The sequence below is a fragment of the Cynoglossus semilaevis genome, chromosome Z (genome assembly GCF_000523025.1).
Source record: "Cynoglossus semilaevis isolate Cse_v1.0 chromosome Z, Cse_v1.0, whole genome shotgun sequence".
In the NCBI taxonomy this organism is placed as follows: domain Eukaryota; kingdom Metazoa; phylum Chordata; class Actinopteri; order Pleuronectiformes; family Cynoglossidae; genus Cynoglossus; species Cynoglossus semilaevis.
In genome coordinates, this window is record NC_024328.1 from 121997 (window position 1) to 145123 (window position 23127).

General features: G+C 39.5%; 1 protein-coding gene across 1 annotated transcript; it reads left to right on the forward strand.

Moving 5' to 3' along the window:
• LOC103397308 (acetyl-CoA carboxylase) lies at window positions 1–23051 on the forward strand. Its single transcript, XM_008335519.3, is given in 55 exon segments — window positions 1–388; window positions 2277–2838; window positions 5991–6123; window positions 6218–6356; window positions 6517–6626; window positions 6730–6811; window positions 6905–7003; window positions 7094–7203; window positions 7429–7539; window positions 7927–8136; window positions 8220–8390; window positions 8526–8687; window positions 8769–8932; window positions 9746–9896; window positions 9978–10081; window positions 10166–10247; window positions 10345–10490; window positions 10562–10712; window positions 10795–10929; window positions 11006–11152; window positions 11254–11442; window positions 11551–11651; window positions 11737–11825; window positions 12176–12300; window positions 12401–12514; window positions 13147–13260; window positions 13354–13443; window positions 13533–13651; window positions 14170–14193; window positions 14724–14864; window positions 14973–15069; window positions 15615–15722; window positions 15802–15858; window positions 15944–15985; window positions 16361–16576; window positions 16653–16808; window positions 17635–17838; window positions 17928–18083; window positions 18167–18289; window positions 18376–18645; window positions 18742–18839; window positions 18926–19046; window positions 19134–19244; window positions 19681–19824; window positions 19903–20023; window positions 20113–20209; window positions 20286–20341; window positions 20344–20366; window positions 20457–20592; window positions 20665–20842; window positions 20923–21035; window positions 21140–21294; window positions 21380–21550; window positions 21701–21837; window positions 22114–23051. Coding segments are annotated over 54 exon segments (7272 nt in total). The 5' UTR covers window positions 1–388; window positions 2277–2296; the 3' UTR covers window positions 22241–23051.
• Window positions 23052–23127: the final 76 nt, after the last annotated feature.

The following is a 23127-nucleotide window of genomic DNA, read 5'->3' on the forward strand; positions in this document are numbered from 1 at the left end:
AAAGGTAAAACTAATGAAAGGAAAAATTTGGCTTACTACAATAATTTGGGAGTACTACAATACTTACTAGCTTCTAGTACACTTTTATTCCATAGTTTTTTAAGTTCCGTTTTGTTTTTATTTTTTCTCTTACCCTGATTATAAAAATCTCAACATAAAAACGTACCAAGCAAGTCTAACAGTCCCTCTCCAGTCCAGAAGGTGGCAGTAATAGATTTTTTAGCTGTTTACCAATCTCTACGGGGGAAACCAAGACAGAATAATAAGGAGCTGAGCCACTGGCAGTGCACACGTTTATCATTGAGGAGGAGGCGGCGTAGTAGAAGAGGCGGTAACAGTAGAGGACGATGGTTGATACTGGGATCAGTTGTTGAGCTTCATACTGCTGGTATGTTACACTGACATTCACTTTTGCTGACAGAAAAGACATAAACAGTTAATTGTTATTTACTCTTATCTGTATTTCACAACTTTGTCGCAGTTAACGGATCACGAAAAAGGTTTTTAAGACCAATAACTTTGAAAAAGTCCCGTTAATACCAAGTTGTGAAAAATAACCAGTGTTCTGTCAGTCAGCTAGCACACCAGCTGCTGCAGCAGAAGCAGCAGTAATAGTGACATATGCTGCAAATTAGTCACTTTCTGCCTTTCTGCCTTATTTGTTTATCCCAAAGCAGACTATCTTCATTTCTTTTGTTTTAAAAAACATGTATTTATTTTCTGCATGTCTTTTAAGATTGGTAACCTCAATATAACAATAACATTTATCAATTGGGTTAATTTATTTGCTTTTGCCAAAATGTTCTAATGAATTACGGGAAATCATGACGGAAGAGAAAGCTGCGAATAAAATAAGTTTAAATCGAATTGCATTAAATATATTGATTAAAACCATGTTTATAAAATGCAAGAATTTACCACTTGTATCCAACCGTGCATAGTGGTGGAATCATGAAAAGTATAGATGTTTTTAAAATCTCCCCTGCGGTCAGCCTGCAGCCAACAAGACCACAAAAAATCTTATTATGAAGTGATATATTGTTTGTCACTTATTATTTCCCTTATTCTAATCAATTCTGTTTTCCGTGACTGTAGCATGCCATATGTGTTGGGACCACATGGGGTGAAGTCATTGTCTGCCTAACATTTGTCTCAGTCATGCCTTAGAATACAATAATGGCTGTAGGGGACAATTGTTGTCTTGTTGCCTCCATGTATATTGCAAATTCCCACAACTCGTTATTCTAAACTTTATTTAAGGGCTCTGTGTGAGCTTCACAGCATCTATAATTCAGTGATTAAGAAATGTGTTAAAGCATATATAGTGTCTGACATGGTTCTTGTCCTCCATTCCCTTAGTGTTGACCTTTATCCCACATGAAGCAGCCACACATGGCTTGTGTGTCAGCTGTGAGAGTCATGTTGTTTATGGGACTCAGAAGCACAGACACTCAGGTCCCGTGAGCACAGTTAGTTTTCTGTTATGTTTACTAGCTCAAGGACCAAAGCAAATTTACATGTCTGACAAGTATAATCATTACTATTATTAAAATTAAATGTATCAAATAATTAAATAGTAGATGTGTTTGCATGTTACATTGTTTTATTTTTTTTTTATTTTTTGTGTATTAGTCTTTGCATTTAAAGCAACACACGTCTAGTGTCACCATTGCCAAGAGTGTCCCGGCACTGAAAGGACATCTGACCTCCAGTCACCACAACAGAAATGTCCTTCGACTGGAATAGAACACAGAGAGTAGTGCTTTATAGTATGTTTACTCTGTTCACTCCCCCGACGCTGATTCATGTGCCTCTGTGGTGACAGCCTGCAGACAGCAACAAAAGTTTTTAACCCTATTTTTTCCCACACATACAGCTCAGGTTGCTTTTATTTGATCTAACTTTAAGCACTTTGTCCTAGTTGTTTATGAATTAAGCCAAGCTGTTACAGTGTACAAACAAAGGGTAGTTTGTTGTAATGTGCTGTTTGTGACGCGCTCAAAAATGTATTTCACGTGCTTTGACACTATGCATGTTAACCTGTCTCATTGGAAAAATAGCTAATAACTTGTCTTGCCCTCTTCTGGCTGCGAATCTGACCTTTACAGTCAGAGTGTGATGCCAGAGGTACAGTTAAAGCAGTGTGCTTACATTACAAAGGCTGTGCAATCTGCATAAATCTGAACCAGTTCTGAACCAGAAACATGTCACAGTATATAGTGTTCTTTAAATATGATATAGTGAATAATTCAATTTTTACTTTGTTATTGTTGCAGTTGCTTGAGGATGCCTGTAGATGCCTGTCTTGGCACTTTTGGCATTGATCATATGGGTTTTGTTGGTGCTGTGGAGGATCACAACTAAGACAGCAGCAATGCCTGTGAAAGGAGAGGATACTCCATCTGGCTGTGGTTCGTCTGCAGCTAAGGACAACAAATCTGCCTCACATGCAGAAGTCTGTCCCTTGTCCTCAGTTGCAAACCTGCCCGTTACCTCAGCACACGACAGTCCTCTGACCGACAGTGTCTCTACAGGATTTGCCATCAAAACTTTGAGCTCTGGGTCTCCACCGTCCTCCTCTATCGTAGACTCAAAGCTGCCTATACTGCCACCAGCCAACAGAAAGCCTAGCAAAACAAGTGTGCCAAAGCTCAGCTCAAGACCGGAGGAAAGAGAACGACTCAAGTTCATTCTTGGGGCATCAGAGGACAACTCTTCAGATGAGGAGCCTTTGGTCAGCAAACCTCCAAGTGGTGCGTCCCAGACATCGACTTCCACCCGAAGATCTTCCCCTGAGTTATCCCCTTTAGAAACACAGCCAAGCTTCTCAGGCATCAAGTAAGACTCATTAATTGCTCTATTGTATGACTAATATGGCTAATGTACTGTAGGATGGTTGCTTTTTATGCAACGCCCCCCCTGCACACCTTTTCATGTAATGCAATAATAGCGCCTGGTACATGAGTCGAATCTGCTGGTACAACATTATTGTTTTATATGTAGTTGAATCTAATTGTTTACCAGTCCATTGTAGAGTCAGATAGACAAACAACCAATCACACTTACATTCAGTGCTATGCACAATTTAAAATGCAAATCGCCCTAATCCTTAATCTGCATGTAATTAGACTGTGGGATAAACGTCAACATATATAGAGGAGAACATGCAAACTCTAAACCACCAATGGAAAATAAGGAAGTGGAAACAGAAAGTGGCAGTGGTGGGGGTTGAGTCCACCAGTTGCCAAGTCACCACTGAGGTGCTCTGAGCATGGCACCGTCCCCACACACTGCTCCCACGGTGCTTAAAGCTGCCCACTGTTCACTTTGGTGATGACTTAAAAGCAGAGGTCACATTTGGTTGTGTGCAGTGACAAGTAGTTCGTGTTCCTTCCAAAGGCAGTGTCACTGCAGCTAACCACTCCACCATGCAGTAGTGACACATAATGGAACTTACTTTTGCATGATGCTCTGGTTTAGGTTGTTTGAAAGTACATTTATATTCTGCCCTAAAGGCACAGGAAGAGTGGCATTTGTGCAGAAATGTGAGAGTCAGTCATGTGGTCAGAGTGATGACTTGTTAGCTAGCTCTGTCTCTACAAGCTGACTGCATTGAACCTATGCCAAACACTTAGGCTCTGTTATTGGAACAAAAGCCCCAGCCAGTGACTTTGACCTGTATTTGGACTCTGCTCACAAACCAAAAACACCTTAAAGTCCTTTGTTTTTATGTGTTAAATATGCAGCAGGTGTGAACTGTGTGATGGAGAGTCACAGTTCTGTGTTCAGCTTCACCAGCATTGTCTGTATGATAAAATAAGTGTACTAGTGTGGCTGTTGGAAATCACCACAACAAGGAGAAAGGTAAGAGAGTGTATCATCTTCATGTCAGGTTTAAAGAAAAGAACCCTTAATACACAATTGGTCAAACTGGACCATACATTTGCAATGGAGTAGAGTGTGGAGTATGACAGTGGTGGGATTTGCGTCTGCTTACTGTGTGTGTTGATACTAAGCAGCCTGTGATTCGTCACATCCGTCTGTAGATGTTTTGCTACACATGTGGGAGGGCTGAGGGGAGGGCGCTGCTAAGAGGAAGCACTTTATGTAGAAATGTCTGCATAAATGACTAATACTTAGTTCAACCGGACAATAAAGTAGACAGCAAAATGGAAGGAAATGGCTGTAAAAGTTTCCAGCTGTTCCCTTATCTTAGAAAGTAAGTACTGTGGCGTGAATGTTATGTTGACGTTGTTCTGAGAAATGTGATACTTCAGTGTTTGTTTTCTGTACAAGCTGTGATATGCTTTATGACGGAGCCAGAGACTTCATAGATAAAGATGCACGTGTTGTTCTACACCCCTTTAGTGAATGTTACAGTAGATTTTTCTTTACAAGAAAATATTGCTACAGATGCTATTGTTATGTAACTGTGGGGAGCTTGTCTCAGCACATGCAACCCATAAAAAAAAACACTAACACTCTCAACTCTCTGTAGTGCAGAGTTGTGTGGACCAGGAAGAAAAGTGGGTGAGAAGTTCATCGTTGGTTATCACCAAGTAGCACCAAAGTGCAGTCTGTATTTCCTTAGTGAACAGATCGCAGAAGGAGTGAAGTTTAAAGGTCAAGTCAACCCAGACAGATTTGCACTCTATACTCTGCAATATAGCTGATGTGACTCAGTCATATCTGAACATTGGGCAGACTTTCCAAGGCAGTGCAGCAGGCTGGAAGAGCAACTGTGAAAGTGTGAAGGTATAATGGTATGTTAAATGATTTATCACTCAACTCTAATCACATTGAATTTTTTTTATTTTAATTTTTTTTTAAATTCAGTATAAATTTTTAGGTATGTTTTGTTTGCTGACAATATTGAAAGAGTTCTTGAGGTTAAATGTGTTTTTAGGATTTTAAAAATTCTATGAAAACTCTTCCTGAATAAGTAGCCATGGTACAGATTGGTTGACTTAGTTAGTGAGAGTCTAGAGTCCATGACTGACACTGTGCACTGATCATATGTTGTTTTCAATTAAAATAATTTGCAAACATTGACTTTACCACTTGTGAAAACCACAATAACCAAGCAGGTTTTCTTCTAGTTTACAACGATGATTCTAAATGTCTCTCAACAACTTTTTTCTGTTTCATTAGTTGTTTTTCTAATGACACTAATTCTTTGATTTCTGTTTCTTTGTTCGGTCTATATCTTTGTTCTGTTCTGTCACCTCTGACCATAAACTGTGTTTTACTGTGAAATTACAAAAGACATTTGCTCACTTTGTTTTGGACAAATCACTTTTTTTCCACAATTTTCTGCAGTATGAAGAATCAAACAGTAATATCATGAATGTAGGGTAAACACCCAGGCTGTAAAGATACTGTAGCTTAAATAATCACTGACTAATTGGTTGCTACAGTAGACAATGTTTATTTAAGTTGTTAAGATTGTAATTAGTTTAAGATTTTTATTTAATAATTAAAACTATAGCTAACCCCAACCCTAAAGTCCATGGTTTAATCCCAGTAAACTGAACATCTTTATGACTAAATCAGGTCATTTGGAGACAATATACTGTAAGGTGCAGTTATTCAAAAATTATTATTGCCATCTGGTCCCAGGCCAGATGTTCAAGATTTACAAGCCGAATGTGGGAGTTTGACATCCCTGTCTTAATGCACACAGCATCAATTTAATACTTTGACCTCAATTTCTGAACCATGTAAAACATTCTTTTAAAAACATATTTTGAGACTAATTGTGTTGGTTACGTGAGTGTAGTCTGTTTAATATTCTATTTCCCCTCTTCAGTGTAGGAACAAGAGTAAGGCGTTTAGTAAGGATCACTCCTCAGGGTCGGTCTACTTAGTATCTGTCTGCATCTGATATAATAAAATTAATGTGGACATAGAAATTCATTAATGTGATTAATGTTTCGGTTGTTTTGGTTTTCTTTGGTGTAATATAATCATGAGTAATCCTTCCATTCCAGACCTAGTATGTCTGGTCCTCATCTGGTGAAAAAGGGACGTGAACACAGAAAGATGGATCTACAGAGAGACTTCACTGTGGCCTCGCCGGCTGAGTTTGTCACTCGAGTTGGTGGAAATCGTGTCATAGAAAGAGTATGTGCAGAAATGTTCTATTGTGTTATTTACCTAGATATTTAGTCTTGTGTCTCCTAAGGCTAATCAAAGGTTTTCTATGTTTGTTGTATAGGTGCTTATAGCAAACAATGGCATCGCTGCAGTCAAATGCATGCGTTCCATCCGTCGCTGGTCCTATGAGATGTTTCGTAACGAGAGGACTATTCGCTTTGTGGTCATGGTGACCCCGGAAGACTTGGACGCTAATGCAGGTCATTGTGAACTTGATAAATGTCTTTTTATTGCCAGGTTGTTATTGGGTGAGGTAGAGAGCAATACTATCAATGAGCTGTTTAACCATGTTGTCACAATGAATGAGTCAGACTTCCTGCATCGTATTCAACAACATATTATTTTATTCTTTCCCTGTAGAATACATCAAAATGGCTGACCATTACGTGCCTGTCCCAGGTGGGCCGAACAACAACAACTATGCCAATGTTGAGCTTATACTGGACATTGCAAAAAGATTTCGAGTGCAGGTACATTTCCAAGCTGATTTGCACTGGTTTATGTATTCATTTCTTTAATAAAACAGTAATTAGTAAAATATAGTATTTTGGTTTTTTTAATTGATATCTACAGGCTGTTTGGGCTGGTTGGGGCCATGCCTCAGAAAACCCTAAACTGCCTGATCTGCTGGACAAAGCAGGGATTTCATTCTTAGGTATACAGATGAGAAAATAAGAAGTTGGGACAAATTTTATGGCTGGACCATTTTTAGCACCACTTTTTGTTTGATATAAATTGATGTTTCCAGGACCGTCCAGTAAGGCCATGTGGGCTCTTGGTGATAAAGTGGCATCCTCCATTGTGGCCCAGAGTGCTGACATTCCCACACTCCCCTGGAGTGGATCAGGTGATGGGTGACTCCTTTGTACTGGTTCAATTAACAGTCTGTGGTGCAAGAATATGTTTCTGTACTTCATTAACAATTTCTGATGGACAGGTCTGAGGGTGGACTGGACAGAGGAGGACCAAAGACACGGCAGAGTCATTAGTGTTCCCCCTGAGATCTACACTCGAGGCTGTGTTCATGATGTGGACGATGGTCTGGCGGTAAGAATCACAGGCGCAGTACTATGTTTACATGTACTGTATTTCATGGAACTTTACTATTGACTGGTCCCTACAACATTGACAGTAAAGGCTGCATTTGTAATTTTGTTACCTTCAAGATTTGTAAAATAGGAATAGTGGTTTAACTTGTGGGAAATACACTTTTATGCTTTTTATTACAGCTTTTGATATTTTTGTTAACAAAGATATGGTGTATTTTTACAGGGAGCTGAGAGAATTGGTTATCCAGTTGTTATCAAAGCCTCAGAGGGCGGTGGTGGGAAGGGGATTCGGAAAGTGGAAAGTTCGGAGGATTTCCCAGGTTTCTTCAGACAGGTTTGTACAGATATTATATAACTAAAATGTATTTTTTCTTCTGTCCTGATCAAATTCAACACATTTTTTTATAAACAATATCCGCTGAGCATAAAATATCTTAGTCTGAGTAAATAAAATCCCATAAAATTTTATAACATTTATGTCAAACCTGAAAGATAAGGTTAGTCACTGAGAAAGAACAATTCTTTTACTATTCCATGGCATTCTTCCTCCTTCTTCTGCCATGCCCTTACAGCTTTATAACATTTACTGTAGTGTTGGTTTGTGAGACATATCCTTAAGAATAGAAAGAAAGAACCAAACCTAAAATCCAAAACTGAACCATATTTGAAATGTGTGTCCTTAACTTTTTTTTAAGTTGAAACTTTTCCCCTGGCTGTGCAGGTTCAGGCGGAGGTACCAGGCTCCCCCATCTTTATCATGAGGCTGGCTCAGCATGCAAGACATCTTGAGGTCCAGATACTGGCTGACGGATATGGAAACGTCATCTCTGTTTTTGGACGAGACTGTTCCATACAGAGAAGGCACCAGAAGATCATAGAGGAAGCTCCGGCCACCATAGCTGCTGTCTCAACATTTGAGCAAATGGAGCGGGTAAGTTACATGACTGCATGTATATATCATTGGTTATTTTGTTGTGACTTCCAACTTTTTCTCCTCTTTCTCAAATTGGCTAGTTTGCTGTGCGGCTTGCCAAGATGGTGGGTTATGTTAGCGCAGGTACTGTGGAGTATCTGTTCTCTGAAGATGGAAGTTTCCATTTCTTGGAGCTGAATCCTCGTCTGCAGGTTGAACACCCGTGTACGGAGATGATCGCTGATGTGAACCTGCCTGCTGCCCAGCTTCAGGTAAATGCCTCTTCCTTCACACTCACAGTAGAATGATTCCATACATCTCCACACTATAGACAGATAGATGTACTTTATTGATCCCAAGCTCTGAAATCGTACCAATACTGTGCCTGGGGCTTTCATTTTTGGTAGATTGCAATGGGAGTCCCACTGAACAGAATTAAAGACATTCGCTTACTTTATGGTGAAAGTCCATGGGGTGACAGCATCATTAGTTTTGAGACTCCGGAGTGCATGCCAAGTCCAAGAGGGCACGTCATCGCTGTTCGCATTACCAGTGAGAACCCTGATGAGGTAGGACCTCATTTGAGCAAACTTGATGTCTTCATGTCATATTGTTTTTTAACACTGTGTTGTCTGTCTACCACATCACAGGGTTTCAAGCCCAGTTCTGGCACAGTGCAGGAGCTGAACTTCCGCAGCAGTAAAAATGTCTGGGGTTATTTTAGCGTTGGTGCCACCGGAGGTTTGCATGAGTTTGCTGACTCACAGTTTGGACATTGTTTCTCCTGGGGAGAGAATCGTGAGGAAGCCATTTCGTAAGCAGTGTTTTTGCTTTTTTTTCTGGCAAATAGTGAAATTACTGCGAAACTTTCACAAATGTTGTTTACCTGTACATACAGGTTATTTGTTGTAGCACCCTGTATGTACGTACAGTATGTTACAAAATGTCTTTAATTAATTTTAGACAATTTTCTTACTGTTTTTTTCTTCTTATGCTAGAAAATGCTTATTTAAAACTATAAATATTTTATTAAATATTTTTTTGTTGTAGCACCCTGTATGTACGTACAGTATGTTACAAAATGTCTTTAATTAATTTTAGACAATTTTCTTACTGTTTTTTTCTTCTTATGCTAGAAAATGCTTATTTAAAACTATAAATATTTTATTAAATATTTTATATACTACAAAAACCTGCGATATAGCGAATGATCCACAATACATGAATACATTAAAATATTAAAAACCTGCAATGCACTAAGGACACGATAGCTGAACTGCCACGACTCTTGCTGAATATGTTGTGCATTTAATGTAGGCTTGTCAGTGATGTTTTTTACAAAAATGTTGTAGGAACCAGAAATACATCTGAAATAAAGCCCTAAATAATTACAGTAAGCCAATATTTTACTATAGGTTTTAAACAGAAAGTAGGCATAGTACCAGAATTGGAAGGTGTTTTTAAAACAATTGCTACTTTCCACTGAGGCAATAATGTTACAGGCATCAACTTTATTATTCATAACATTTTATTTTATGAATTGTATAGTCTTCAGTTACACCGTGGTAAAATGTGTAGTTTATTCACGATGCGTTATAAATATAGCAAGGCCTGCCTTTTACTTCAGGAACATGGTGGTAGCTATGAAGGAGCTGTCCATCAGAGGAGACTTCAGGACAACGGTTGAATACCTCATTAAGCTACTGGAGACAGAAAGCTTCAGAAACAATGACATAGACACTGGCTGGCTGGATCATCTAATTGCAGAGAAAGTTCAGGTATAAGAATAAAGGTCAGTATTTCACTTGTGTTTCACTACAACACTGAAACCACCTGTGTCTGTCACCTTATGTCTGCAGGCAGAGAGGCCAGACACCATGCTGGGCATTGTTTGTGGGGCTCTGCATGTTGCTGACGCCAGCTTTAGAAAAAGCATGTCTGACTTCCTCCATTCCCTGGAAAGGTCAGTAGACACAGACATTGTCTGTCAACACCTCACTTCCATTCCTATTTATGTTTAATATTACTTTGTTCATTGTATTCCCAGAGGCCAAGTCCTGCCTGCTGCCAGTCTTTTCAACACTGTCAGTGTGGAACTTATTTATGAAGAGGACAAGTTTTGCCTCAAGGTTCTGTGGCTGATCTACTTCTTCATTCTGTCTTTGTTTGGTGTATTCGGTTTCTTTTCTTTTTATAATCAACTATGTTCATATCTGCTGCCCCCAGGTGGCTCGCCAATCTCCAACTACCTATGTCATCATGATGAATGGCTCCTGCATAGAAATAGACGTACACAGGCTGAGTGACGGAGGCCTCCTGCTGTCCTATGATGGCAGCAGTTACACTACTTACATGAAAGAAGAAGTAGACAGGCAAGGCCGTGACTCCGTCCTCATATGTCCTTTTTGTCTCCTTTGGTTCTAATCATCTTTCAATTCTGTAGCTACCGTATAACTGTTGGCAACAAGACCTGTGTATTTGAGAAAGAGAAGGATCCCACAGTGCTGAGGTCGCCCTCTGCTGGCAAGCTTCTGCAGTACATGGTTGATGACGGGGTTCATGTCGACGCAGGAGAAACTTATGCTGAGATTGAGGTGACACATTTTATTACAAATGGCTATAAAAGATGTATCACTTTGCTTTTTTCATGAATATTTGTTTATGTTGTGTTCACAGGTGATGAAGATGGTGATGACTCTGACTGTGCAGCAGTCTGGCTGTATCCACTTTGTAAAGAGGCCTGGAGCAGTGCTGGGGTCTGGCTGTGAGGTGGCACGTATGGATCTGGATGACCCCAGCAGCATACACAGGGTAAATGTTTTTGAACGCATCTTTTTATAATATTTGGTTATTTACCTTATTCATAATAATTCAGACTCTTTTATAGGTGAAGCTGAACACAGCTCCGCTGCCTCCTCAGCATCCACTGCCCATAGTTGGAGAAAAGCTTCACCAGGTGTTCCACTGTGTACTGGAAAATTTGTTTAAAGTCATGGACGGGTACTGCCTTGAAGAGCCGTACTTCAGTACTAAGGTACAACGCAGGTTTTCTCTCTTGATAATTTGTTGAGGTAAAGTACAGTACACATGATACATTCATGTGCATGTCTTCTATGTATGTTTATTTTCAAACAGTTGAAACAGTGGGTAGCAACCCTGATGAAGACTCTTCGAGACCCCTCTCTGCCGCTGCTGGAGCTCCAGGAGATCATGACTAGTGTGGTGGCTCGTATTCCACCCACTGTGGAGGAAAGTATCCGCAAAGTCATCGCTCAGTATGCAAGCAACATCACCTCTGTCCTCTGCCAGTTCCCCAGTCAACAGGTAAAAAACACCTGCAGCAACAAAGTAGCTTTTGACAGTGGGTTTTATTTATTAGGATGATGTAAAATCACCTCTTGTCCATATTTTATGTTGATATTTTTTTCCCAGATTGCAAATATTCTAGACCGCCATGCAGCAACACTGCAGAGGAAGGCTGACCGCGAGGTTTTCTTCATGTACACACAGAGTATTGTGCAGCTCGTACAGAGGTTGGTATTACATATAGAACAGTCATACCTTACAGAATACCATAACAACACAGACAAATGATGTTGCTATTTTGTTTTTTCTTAGGTATCGCAGTGGAACCCGTGGTTACATGAAGTCTGTGGTTCTTGATCTGCTGCGACGATATCTTCAAGTAGAAATACAGTTTCAGCAAGGTGACGCTGATATTCACTTTTCAAACATTTCAAATATTTAAAATTTTCAAGTTTATTCAGATAAAGCTTTTATCAGTGTGCCAGTAACATTTCAGGTTCTGTTCTAAAGAAGCACGTAGACACAAACGTTCCTGAAATTATTTTTTATTTTCAATTATTAAACAAAACATAGTGTTTACCATCAATTTAACATGAACACGAGTTCAAGGTCTGTGTAGCAGCAGTGATTTTACATACAGTAGAAGGAAATATTTTAAAAAGTATCTCTACATACAGATGTACTTTTCAACACTTCAGTTCTGAATATATTTTTATTTCTCTTATGTGGTTGCCTCTTTTCTTTCAAACAGCTCATTACGACAAGTGCGTCATTAACCTGAGGGAGCAGTACAAACCTGACATGAGTCCAGTGCTGGACTATATTTTCTCTCATGCTCAGGTCTCCAAGAAAAATATCCTGGTCATCATGCTCATAGTAAGACTTTTTTTTATTATTTTAGGTAAGCACAATCACTGCTCTCACCTGAACAAGCCCTTTATGAAGTAAAGTGTTGTACATCCTTGCCTGTGTGTAGGACCAGCTTTGTGGCAGGGATTCCACTTTGGCAGATGAGCTGACTGCCATTCTGAATGAGCTCACAAAGCTCAGCAAGGTGGAGAACTCCAAGGTGGCTCTGAGAGCCAGACAGGTCAGACACACTGTCCATTAGAAATTTAGTGTAAATTTACATGTAGTGTGAATTAAGATAAATAAAAATGACAAATAAAATAAATGATATGAAAACAGCAGCTAGATATGTTTCAAACCTGTTTTAATTGTGATTAATTCAAATTATTATGAAATTATGAATACAGTTAAAATGAGATAAAGAAAAATTTGGATTTTAGTCATTATTGCTTATTTTGACGGCAGCATTTAAAAAGTGTAGAGAGTTGCTTTCAAATCTTTGATGAGGTCGTCATCCTCAACAGTGAACTGTCTCAGTCCCTCACAATCCATTTGACAGTTGTGTCAGTCAGTCCTCTCTGTCAGCCCTAACCCTACTTTATGCCATGAATCTAGTAAAGCCTCCACAAACACACACGGGTGTATTGAGGTAGTATTTTTAGCTTGAGATGCTTCAGTGAAATTATGAAAAAAATTACAGTGATGTGTGTAAATAATAAATGCATATCATTGTATGGGTAACAATTTGTTAAAATTTATAATTCAGTTAATATCACAAATAAATGAGTGTGGCTAACAAATGCATTTTGTCGGTCCTTGTTTTTGTTAAATATTAATGTGGGTATTAGCTCAAATCTATGATCGGTCTCCTAGGTCCTTATTGCCTCTCATCTGCCTTCATATGAAAAAAGACACAACCAGGTCGAGTCCCTCTTTCTGTCAGCCATTGACATGTACGGCCATCAGTTTTGTCCAGAGAACTTGAAGGTCAGCCTGGTGTCAAGACATTTTGTTATATTACGGCCTTACAATCTGAAAATCAATTTTTATTTAAATAAACTTGTTCCTTGTATCCCACAGAAACTCATTCTGTCCGAAACCTCCATTTTTGACGTTTTGCCAAACTTCTTCTATCACTCCAATCAGGTTGTGTGTATGGCCGCTTTGGAGGTATGTCAATGACATACAGTTGAATCACAGTCGCTTATTCAGTCTGCTGTTTCCGTGTGGTCAACACTCACTTTGGACTTGTATTTCAGGTGTACGTGCGCAGAGCTTACATTGCCTATGAGCTGAACAGCATCCAGCACCACCAGCTGCAGGACGGAACATGTGCTGTGGACTTTCAGTTCATGTTGCCCTCCTCACATCCAAACAGGTAAAACACAAACCTTAACACAACTGCACTGCAAAGCCACAGCTAAGAACTGACCATTTCTTTTTTATTATTGAAGTCATCGAACAGCACGGCCATCACTGTCTCTGTGCAAATGTATACCTTCAGTAACTCCTCATTTAAACTGACTTGATTTATCTCCGAGCTAAAACACAGCTGGCTGTGTCTAGAACTGTTGATGTGGGCACTAATGATGACCAGGCTAAAGTGATCAACCTACACCGATAACATTAAATACCTATTAAATCATATAAACTAAATATTATTATTTATACGGTAAATGTTGGGCTAGCAATTAATTGCATGTTGTTCTATTTCACAATATGCTTCCATTCTTATAGTAATAAAATATTGAAACTACGAAAAATTGAAATATTTTTATATTTTAATTGCTCGTGATCTTGAGCACAGGAGTTCTTGCATCTGTTATGTTGCCCAGAGGTGGCGCTGCTGTTGTTATGTCCACTGCTAATATTCACCTGTCAATGATCTTATTTCAGAGGGAGCAGCCCTACTCTGAACAGGTAGAGTAAAGCTCCTCCCAGTCAGAAAACTCTTCTCATCCTGTTTGTACAGTATGTCTCACAGCAATGCATGCTGGATGTACCATGTTGCTCCTTCTGTTTTTGTTCTTTGAAACCAGAGAAGGAAAAAAAAATTGCTCAAGGACTCCTCTAACAAGTCCTTCCTGTTCATTTGTGCTTATCAATGTATTATTTTTGCTTTTCCTGAATAATGAGCTTTTTGAGATGAACATCTTTTTCTTTTTCCTCTGGAAAAACCTTGAGCCTGAAATTTCATTAAATTACTTGACAGGAAACCTGCATTTTATCCATCAGCCTATTTTAATTTGCAAATATCAATTTGTGAAAATTTGTGAAAATTTTTAAATTGAACAATGCAAGTACAGTATATCAGAACATCCACACTTGCTGTAATTGCTCTCTCTTCCTTTATTTTTACTCCTCTTTTCAAAAAGTTTTGCTTAGGCAAACCTTACTGCAAGCTGTATTTGTGACTTTGATGTCACTGCATTTCTGTTTTTGTTTTTCAGGGTTCCTGTGCCGATGCATGGATCAGGACAGTTTAACATGAGGCGACAGGGCAGTGAGCTTTTCCTGGAGGGCGCCTTACCCCCGCCCTGCCAACGTATGGGGGCCATGGTGGCCTTTCAGTGTTTTGATGACTTTATAAGGTCATTATAACTTTATACTCACTTGTATCTGCAGTATTTACTGCTCTTCTGTAAATATAATACATGATTACTTGGGTTGATTCAGACAATGTTTTTATGTTTTCACAGAAATTTTGATGAAGTAATTTCCAGCTTTGCAGAACCTCTCTTGGAGAGTTCTTTCTCAGAATCCTGCTCCATTCTGTATGAGGAGGAGAGTTTCAAGGTGAGGCCTGTATCAAGACATGGAACAGATAGTAGAATACTATTAACATCATTACATTTCAAATGCAGCAAAAATTGAGATAGGAGTCTACTGTTGAATTAAGTGGTGTAATTAGGTGTAAAACAGCAGGCTATCAAAGTGTGTCCCTATTAAAGGCCATATAGACACAAATGTCAAGATGGATTGAAATATTAGACTGTGGTCCTCTGGCACAATGGTAATACAAGGGAAAGTATAGAAGTATCAACAGCAGCAGCCTAGAGAGTCAAACTAATCTTCACTAGATGGTAAGTGTGGTGCATTCAAGTACCATCAGTACAACTAAAAAGAAACCCCAAAAACTGTCAAATAATCAAATGTGGTTAATCAAAACAATTAACATTCCATAATTAAAAAACAAACATGCATATTGTTGCATGTAGATGTGTCTCTGTTGGTCTGACTTGACCAAATGAATGACATCGTGCCATTGACTATCAATTGAGATATAAAACAAAGTGAGTTTTTTCTAACAGCAGCCCTGTGGCCCTCTCTGCCCTGTACAGAACACCAGGGAGAATCCAATCCACATCATTAATGTGTCCATAAAAACAGCAGACATGGAGGATGACAATGCCTTAGTCACGGTGTTGACTGCTTTCATTCAATCTAAGGTTACTTTTTTTACATAAAGATTAAATGTAGCATTGTTTTGAATGTCAGCTGTTCATTAATCAACATGTTGTTTTACAGAAAGAAATCCTTTTTGAGTACGGAATCAGGAGAATCACATTTTTGATCGCACAAAAGGTAATTTATCTTATCTTATCATTATTATTTTAATGAATTTCTCCAGTGTGGGATGAATAACGTCTTATCTTTTTTATTCCTTCAGAGAGAATTTCCCAAGTTCTTTACCTTCAGAGCAAGAGACATGGTAAGTTTTTAGTGAACATAACACAGATAAAGAGCTGACATGTTCCCTCAGGATTATTGAGCCTTTGAAGTTAGCTTCACTCCCCAGCTCCAAGCTAACTAGGCTGCTAAATATGCTGAGACTCTAAGATTACTTTAGTTGTGAAATTTATTTTAAACCCAATATCAAAAAAGTCATGAAAACTAATCTCGCTGAATACAATGACATCATTGCCAGTGATGTCATTTTACTTTCTCATAACATCATTAATTTACATAACGTGTTGTGTGTTTAATTGTGAATTTCTTTCCTTTTACCAGGTGACACATCATGGAGTGTCCTTTTTTTTTTTCTTGGATAACATTATTTCTTACAGCCCTCTGCTCTTCTCCTTAGTTTAAGGAGGACCGTATTTACCGTAATCTGGAGCCAGCTCTGGCTTTTCAGCTGGAGCTGAACCGGATGAGGAACTTTGACCTGAGAGCTGTTCCCTGTGCCAACCACAAGATGCACCTATATCTGGGTGCTGCTCGTGTCCAGGCAGGTGCTGAAGTCACAGACCACCGCTTTTTCATCAGAGCTATCATCCGCCACTCAGACCTCATTACAAAGGTAATACTTATAACGGCCTTGTGATGGAAAGAAGTGTTACAATTTTTTATATAACATGTAATGTGTCAACAACCAGGAAGCCTCCTTTGAATACCTTCAAAATGAAGGAGAACGTCTTCTCCTGGAGGCCATGGATGAGTTGGAGGTTGCCTTCAGCAATACCACTGTCCGCACAGACTGCAATCACATCTTCCTTAACTTTGTGCCGACTGTCATTATGGACCCCTCGAAAGTAAGTGTCCAGTACAACTGTGCACTCACAGTCACAATGGCATTAGTGAAGCCATCAAGGGATTAGTGTCACTTGAACTATGGAACAGAATTAATCAATTTTAATCTTTGACCCCATTTGATTGACAGATTAGTTAAAAAGTAAGTGTACTGATGCTGCCAATGGGTATTTTACTCAACTTGGTACAAAGGTAGTAGTTTTGTGACATCTAAGGAAAACTGTTTTTTGAAATGTCATGGCAGTGGCTCAAACATTTTGCTGTAGAAAATAGTGCTTAATGTGTTTACTGATAACAAGATATAGACATACAATGGGTAATGCAGCCAATATAAAAACAGACTTTAAGGTAATGGCTAAAAGATAGCCTCAATATAACAGTCAACTTAATGATGTAACAATACACTAAAGTCATAATACAATGTGGTTTGTTTACAGTACAAGTTTAGCATGATTTTTTTTTAAACAAAATGAGCTCCAGAAAAGTATGACCAAATAACAAAATAGTTGTAATAAAGGTATAACAAATAATGTAATGTAAATAACGTACAAAAATATGTACGTTATTGAAAGGTTAGGTCAACAGTTTACGAAAGAATAAATATAGGTTGCAATAGAAAAGTTAGGAAATGACAAAACATTTGCCCCAGTGATGATCTTAAAAGCCCTAAAACCAATAAGCCAGGATTTACATTGCCAGGTGATAATGTCCTGATAATTGTGATGATGTTTGTTCTTCTTTAAAAATCTAAATGTCCACCTTATTTGGAGTTGTCTTATAAAAATTCAATATGAATTTATAAAGTCGAATTCTGCGTGTATGTAACAGATAGAGGAGTCTGTCCGCTCCATGGTGATGCGTTACGGCAGCCGTCTTTGGAAGCTGCGGGTGCTGCAGGCCGAACTAAAGATCAACATCCGCCTGACACCAACAGGAAATGCCGTTCCCATTCGTTTGTTCCTCACCAATGAATCTGGATATTACCTGGACATCAGCCTATATGAGGAAGTCACCGACCAAAGTTCTGGACAGGTGAAGGAAGTTTTTTTTTAAGAAGCTTTAGGCATTTTATGGCTGCCTTTTATGGTCAAAACATTTCTGTCATCATCTCTGTCCTGCAGATTATGTTCCACTCGTATGGAGAAAAGCAGGGTCCTCTGAATGGTATGCTGATCAGCACTCCTTATGTGACCAAAGACCTGCTGCAGGCCAAACGCTTCCAGGCTCAAACATTGGGGACGACATACGTCTACGACTTCCCGGAGATGTTCAGACAAGTACTGCTTACTGACAGAGTTGCATTTCATTTCTAAGTGTTTGTCTCCAGATAGTTTCTGAAACTATTAAACAATACTTACAGGCATTGTTTAAACTGTGGGGATCAGGAGATAATTACCCCAAAGATGTACTGACCTGCACTGAGCTGGTACTGGACCCACAAGGTCGATTGGTGCAGATGAACCGCCTGCCTGGAGACAATGAGGTAAGATCTATTTAAGAACACATTGAGTGTGTTATCATACTCATCTTTTTCTGTTCAGTATGATGAATCTGTTCACTTTGTCTCAGGTGGGAATGGTGGCCTTCAAAATGAGGATGAAGACCCCGGAGTGTCCGGAGGGTCGTGACATCATCGTAATCTGCAATGACATCACTCACATGATCGGCTCCTTTGGTCCTCTGGAGGACGAACTGTTCCTCCGAGCTTCTGAGTTGGCTCGGACCGAGGGCATCCCTCGAATTTACATCGCAGCCAACAGTGGAGCTCGCATCGGCCTGGCTGAAGAAATTAAACACATGTTCCAGGTGGCATGGATTGATCCGGAAGATCCCAATAAGGTACCTTCTGGAATATATTCACACCAGACGAGTGTGAAAAGTAAAGGTTATGCAGACTGATACTTATCAGAAGATATTACTATGTTCTATTTGCAGGGTTTCAAGTACCTCTACCTGAAACCACAGGATTACACCTGTATCAGCTCTACCAACTGTGTTCACTGTCGCCATGTAGAAGAAGGCGGAGAGTCCAGGTAAGGCTGATGTTTTTTGTGACGTGAACACTCAGTTTACACCTTTCATAGAGAAAACTTTATGACCACTGGCCCATTTGTTTCAGGTACATCATTACTGACATCATTGGCAAAAATGAAGGTCTTGGTGTTGAGAACCTGAGAGGTTCTGGCACCATCGCTGGAGAATCTTCTCAGGCATATGAGGAGATTGTTACCATCAGTATGGTGAGAATATAAATATCACTTCATTCAGCTGCTGATGTCACTCTCCTTCTCTTTCACTTCAGTCCTGACTAATTCACACTCATGTAGGTGTCGTGTCGTGCCATTGGAATCGGAGCCTACCTGGTCCGTTTGGGACAACGAGTGATCCAAGTGGAGAACTCCCACATCATCCTGACAGGAGCAGGAGCTCTAAACAAGGTTTGTTTTTTACTGAGGACTAAATGTCTTTTGTACAAGGTACAGGTATTTTTTTTTTGCTAGTGGCCAGGACAAATGTTAACAGTGGACCTGGTGGGTAGCAATAATGTATTTCTGGGAATGTAAGCTACATTTTAAACCCCAGAAGTATTGACTAATGGGGGAGGATTAGGATCAGCTCACATTAAAAGACTCACAGGATGGGATTTTTATAGAAATGTTTTTTGGACCAGTACTATGGATCCAGCATGTTAAAACTGCGATTGTAGTGCCACCTGAAGGGAAGGTCTGGGGAACTACATTTAATTTAGTAACTAAATTATTTATTATTGATCAGCCTTATTAAAGCTTGGAAACAATGTTGACAGCTTCCACTGTGGGACAAGCAAAAAGCCATTCTTAGTCTAATTTAAAAATGAATTTATGTTTGTCCAAGGTTCTGGGCAGAGAAGTCTACACCTCCAACAATCAGCTGGGTGGAGTTCAGATCATGCACAACAATGGAGTGACTCACACCACCGTGCCAGACGACTTTGAAGGCGTCTTCACCATCTTGCAGTGGCTCTCCTACATGCCTAAGGTTTGGCTGAGTGTCACAGATAGATCTCTGTCTAGATCTGAACCTGATTCCAAACTAGTGGTTTTATCTGCCTTACAGAACAAACACTCCCCTGTTCCCATCATGGCAGTCACAGATCCAGTAGACAGAGAAATAGAGTTCATTCCTACTAAAGCCCCCTACGATCCCCGCTGGATGTTGGCTGGCAGACCTCACCCCAGTCAGTTTCAGGACCCAATTTGAAGCTTTATTTTGTTTTTTAACCAAGTTAATGTGCCTCGTTCTAACGTTTTTCTTTTATGTCTTTAGCCGTTAAAGGCACCTGGCAGAGTGGATTTTTTGACCATGGATCCTTCATGGAGATCATGAGCTCTTGGGCTCAAACTGTTGTTGTAGGAAGAGCAAGGTAAATCTCCTAACACTTAATACACACTAATGCAGAACACTTTTTTTACTCTTGTTGATCATTTCATTAATAACAGGTTAGGAGGAATTCCTCTGGGTGTCATTGCTGTTGAAACACGTACAGTAGAGTTCACCCCAACCTGGACTCTGAGTCCAAGGTGAGAACATCCTCACACTTCAAAAGTGAACCGTGGCTGTACCCAGAAAGGACTTTTAACTCTTTGTGTCTTGATTTGTGTTCCTGTCAGGTCTTGCAGCAGGCTGGTCAGGTGTGGTTTCCGGACTCAGCCTTTAAAACTGCCCAGGCGATTGGTGACTTCAACCGTGAACATCTGCCTCTCATGCTGTTTGCAAACTGGAGGGGCTTCTCTGGTGGAATGAAGGGTAAACTATACAACGAGACTGTAAATAACACAGGAATGTTGAGATTATAATTGAATTACTTTTCATTTTTAGACATGTATGACCAGGTATTAAAGTTTGGAGCCTACATTGTGGATGCTTTGCGTGGATTCCATCAGCCAGTACTGGTCTACATTCCACCACATGCCGAACTGAGGGGAGGGTCATGGGTGGTGATTGACCCCACCATCAACCCACTGTATATGGAGCTGTACGCTGACAGAGAGAGCAGGTGGAGGAGTCTGTCATGTTATTAAGATTTTGTTGTAAAGATATTTAAAAAAAACCTAAACTTGACATTACTCTGCTCAGAGGAGGAGTGCTGGAGGCTGAGGGGACGGTGGAGATCAAGTTCAGGAGGAAAGACATCCTAAAGACCATGAGAAGACTTGATTCAACCTATGCTAGTCTGGCTGAACAACTTGGTAAAAACAAACAACAAACAAAAATATGGACTGCCAAAGCCATATTACCAACTTTGTTGCATTGGTCATTATAGAGTCATATTGAGCCCTTCTGTTTCTACCAGATTCTCTAGAGTTGTCTGAAAAACAGCGTAAAGAACTGGAGTCAAAGCTAAAAGCAAGGGAAGAAATCCTGTTGCCCATATACCACCAGGTGGCAGTGCAGTTTGTAGACCTTCATGACACTCCAGGAAGGATGCAGGAGAAAGGCGCCATTACTGTAACTAAATCTCTCTCCACCAACCTGATGGTTGAGTCTTTTACAATTTTTGAAATCCTCATTGTTGGTTCATTCCTGTCTCAAGGACATTTTGGATTGGAAGAATGCCCGGTCCTTTTTCTACTGGCGTCTCCGTCGCCTTCTATTGGAGCAGATTGTTAAACGTGAGATTCTGCAGGCCAACAAGGACCTCAGAGATGGACATGTGCAATCCATGCTGCGACGCTGGTTTGTTGAGACGGAGGGAACAGTAAAGGTGTGTGAAGAGTTTCTGCAAATGTCAGAACCAACAAAATGTAAAATAATTTTGTTCCTGTGTGCTGTTGGTGCATGGATGACAATAAAGAGTCTGATGTATCCATCTAGTCTATCCAAAGTATTGAATTGTGTCCGTTCTCTTTCTCAGGCCTACCTCTGGGATAATAACCAAGCTGTTGTTGAATGGCTTGAAAAACATTTATCCAAGGAGGAAGGCTGTCAGTCAGCAATCAGAGAGAACATCAAGTACTTAAAAAGAGAGAACGCTTTGAAACACATCCGCAGGTAATCATCTGCACACACACACACACTTTTTACCCTGCACCTACCTCCCTGAAAAGGTACTTTTGAGAGTAAATCACACCAGAATACACTCAGCAATGTTTCAACAATCATACCAAGTTCATATTAGTTCAAATTGAAAGGTCACATGTCCTTTACATTTGTTTTTCTCCTTTTAAACCTTAGTAGGTTTTCTAAACCATGTGTTAGTCACTAAATGCAACCTGCAGGTCATTCTGTTTCTTCAATTATTGTGTTCAAATTTCCTCCATTCTCCAGCCTAGTGGAGGCCAACCCTGACGTAGCCATGGACTGCATCATCCACATGAGTCAGACCATCACTCCATGCCAGAGGGCCAAGCTCTTACACCTTATCACTACTATGGACAACACCAGCACCAGTTAATCTCAGGGGTTTACCAAGGTATATATAGTATTTAAATAAAGGTAATAGTTTGCTTTAGTTCGCTAAGTGGAACTGTTCATGGATTTAAAGGATATAATTGTGTGGGTTTATATTGGGGGCAATCGATTAAGAAGCACAAGTTCATGTGGTGCCTTATGTTTTTCACACATCACTACGTAGTATGATTGTCTTTTACATTGCATGTTTGTACATAGAGTACAATTGTATATTGGTGTATTCTAAGAGGCTCTGAATGGTCTGGTATTGTCAGGGTTATTCACCAACTACTTCTTGTGTAGACACTGGACATTTATTTAAAGAAAACCATAGATGAGAATGTCCTTTCTGATGCAATACTATAATGAATTAAGTCATTTTTCTGCAGATACTGAAATAAGAATTTAAAAGTATTAAAATGCAAAACAATGCAAAAAAATTGAGGTTATTTTTCTATTACCACTGTTTCTTAATGTGCAGATGTTTTTTGCGATTTCACTGATGTCAATTCCTTGTCCTAATGTGCTAAAAAGACATGTATATGAACAGAGGCTGTTAATATGACATTGCATGTGATTCTTCGGAATTTCATACATATTCGTCACTGTATTTAAAGCAATTCTAATGACTAAGGTTTTGTCAAAGGTGAGTATTTCAAGGCAAAATGGTTCTCCTTTTGATGTCTTTACCTGCCTTATTTTTGCCAGCGTAACACAAATACCAGACAAGACATTTGATTTGAATGAATGTAAAAATGTTTGCCTATTGTCAAGGGTTGATAATAAAAGAAATCCACAGATTTTCCAGCAAAAAAGTACTTTTTAATTCACCCATGTGATTTGTATTATGGTCATGATATTGAAGATAATTATACACTGTGTTTACAGACA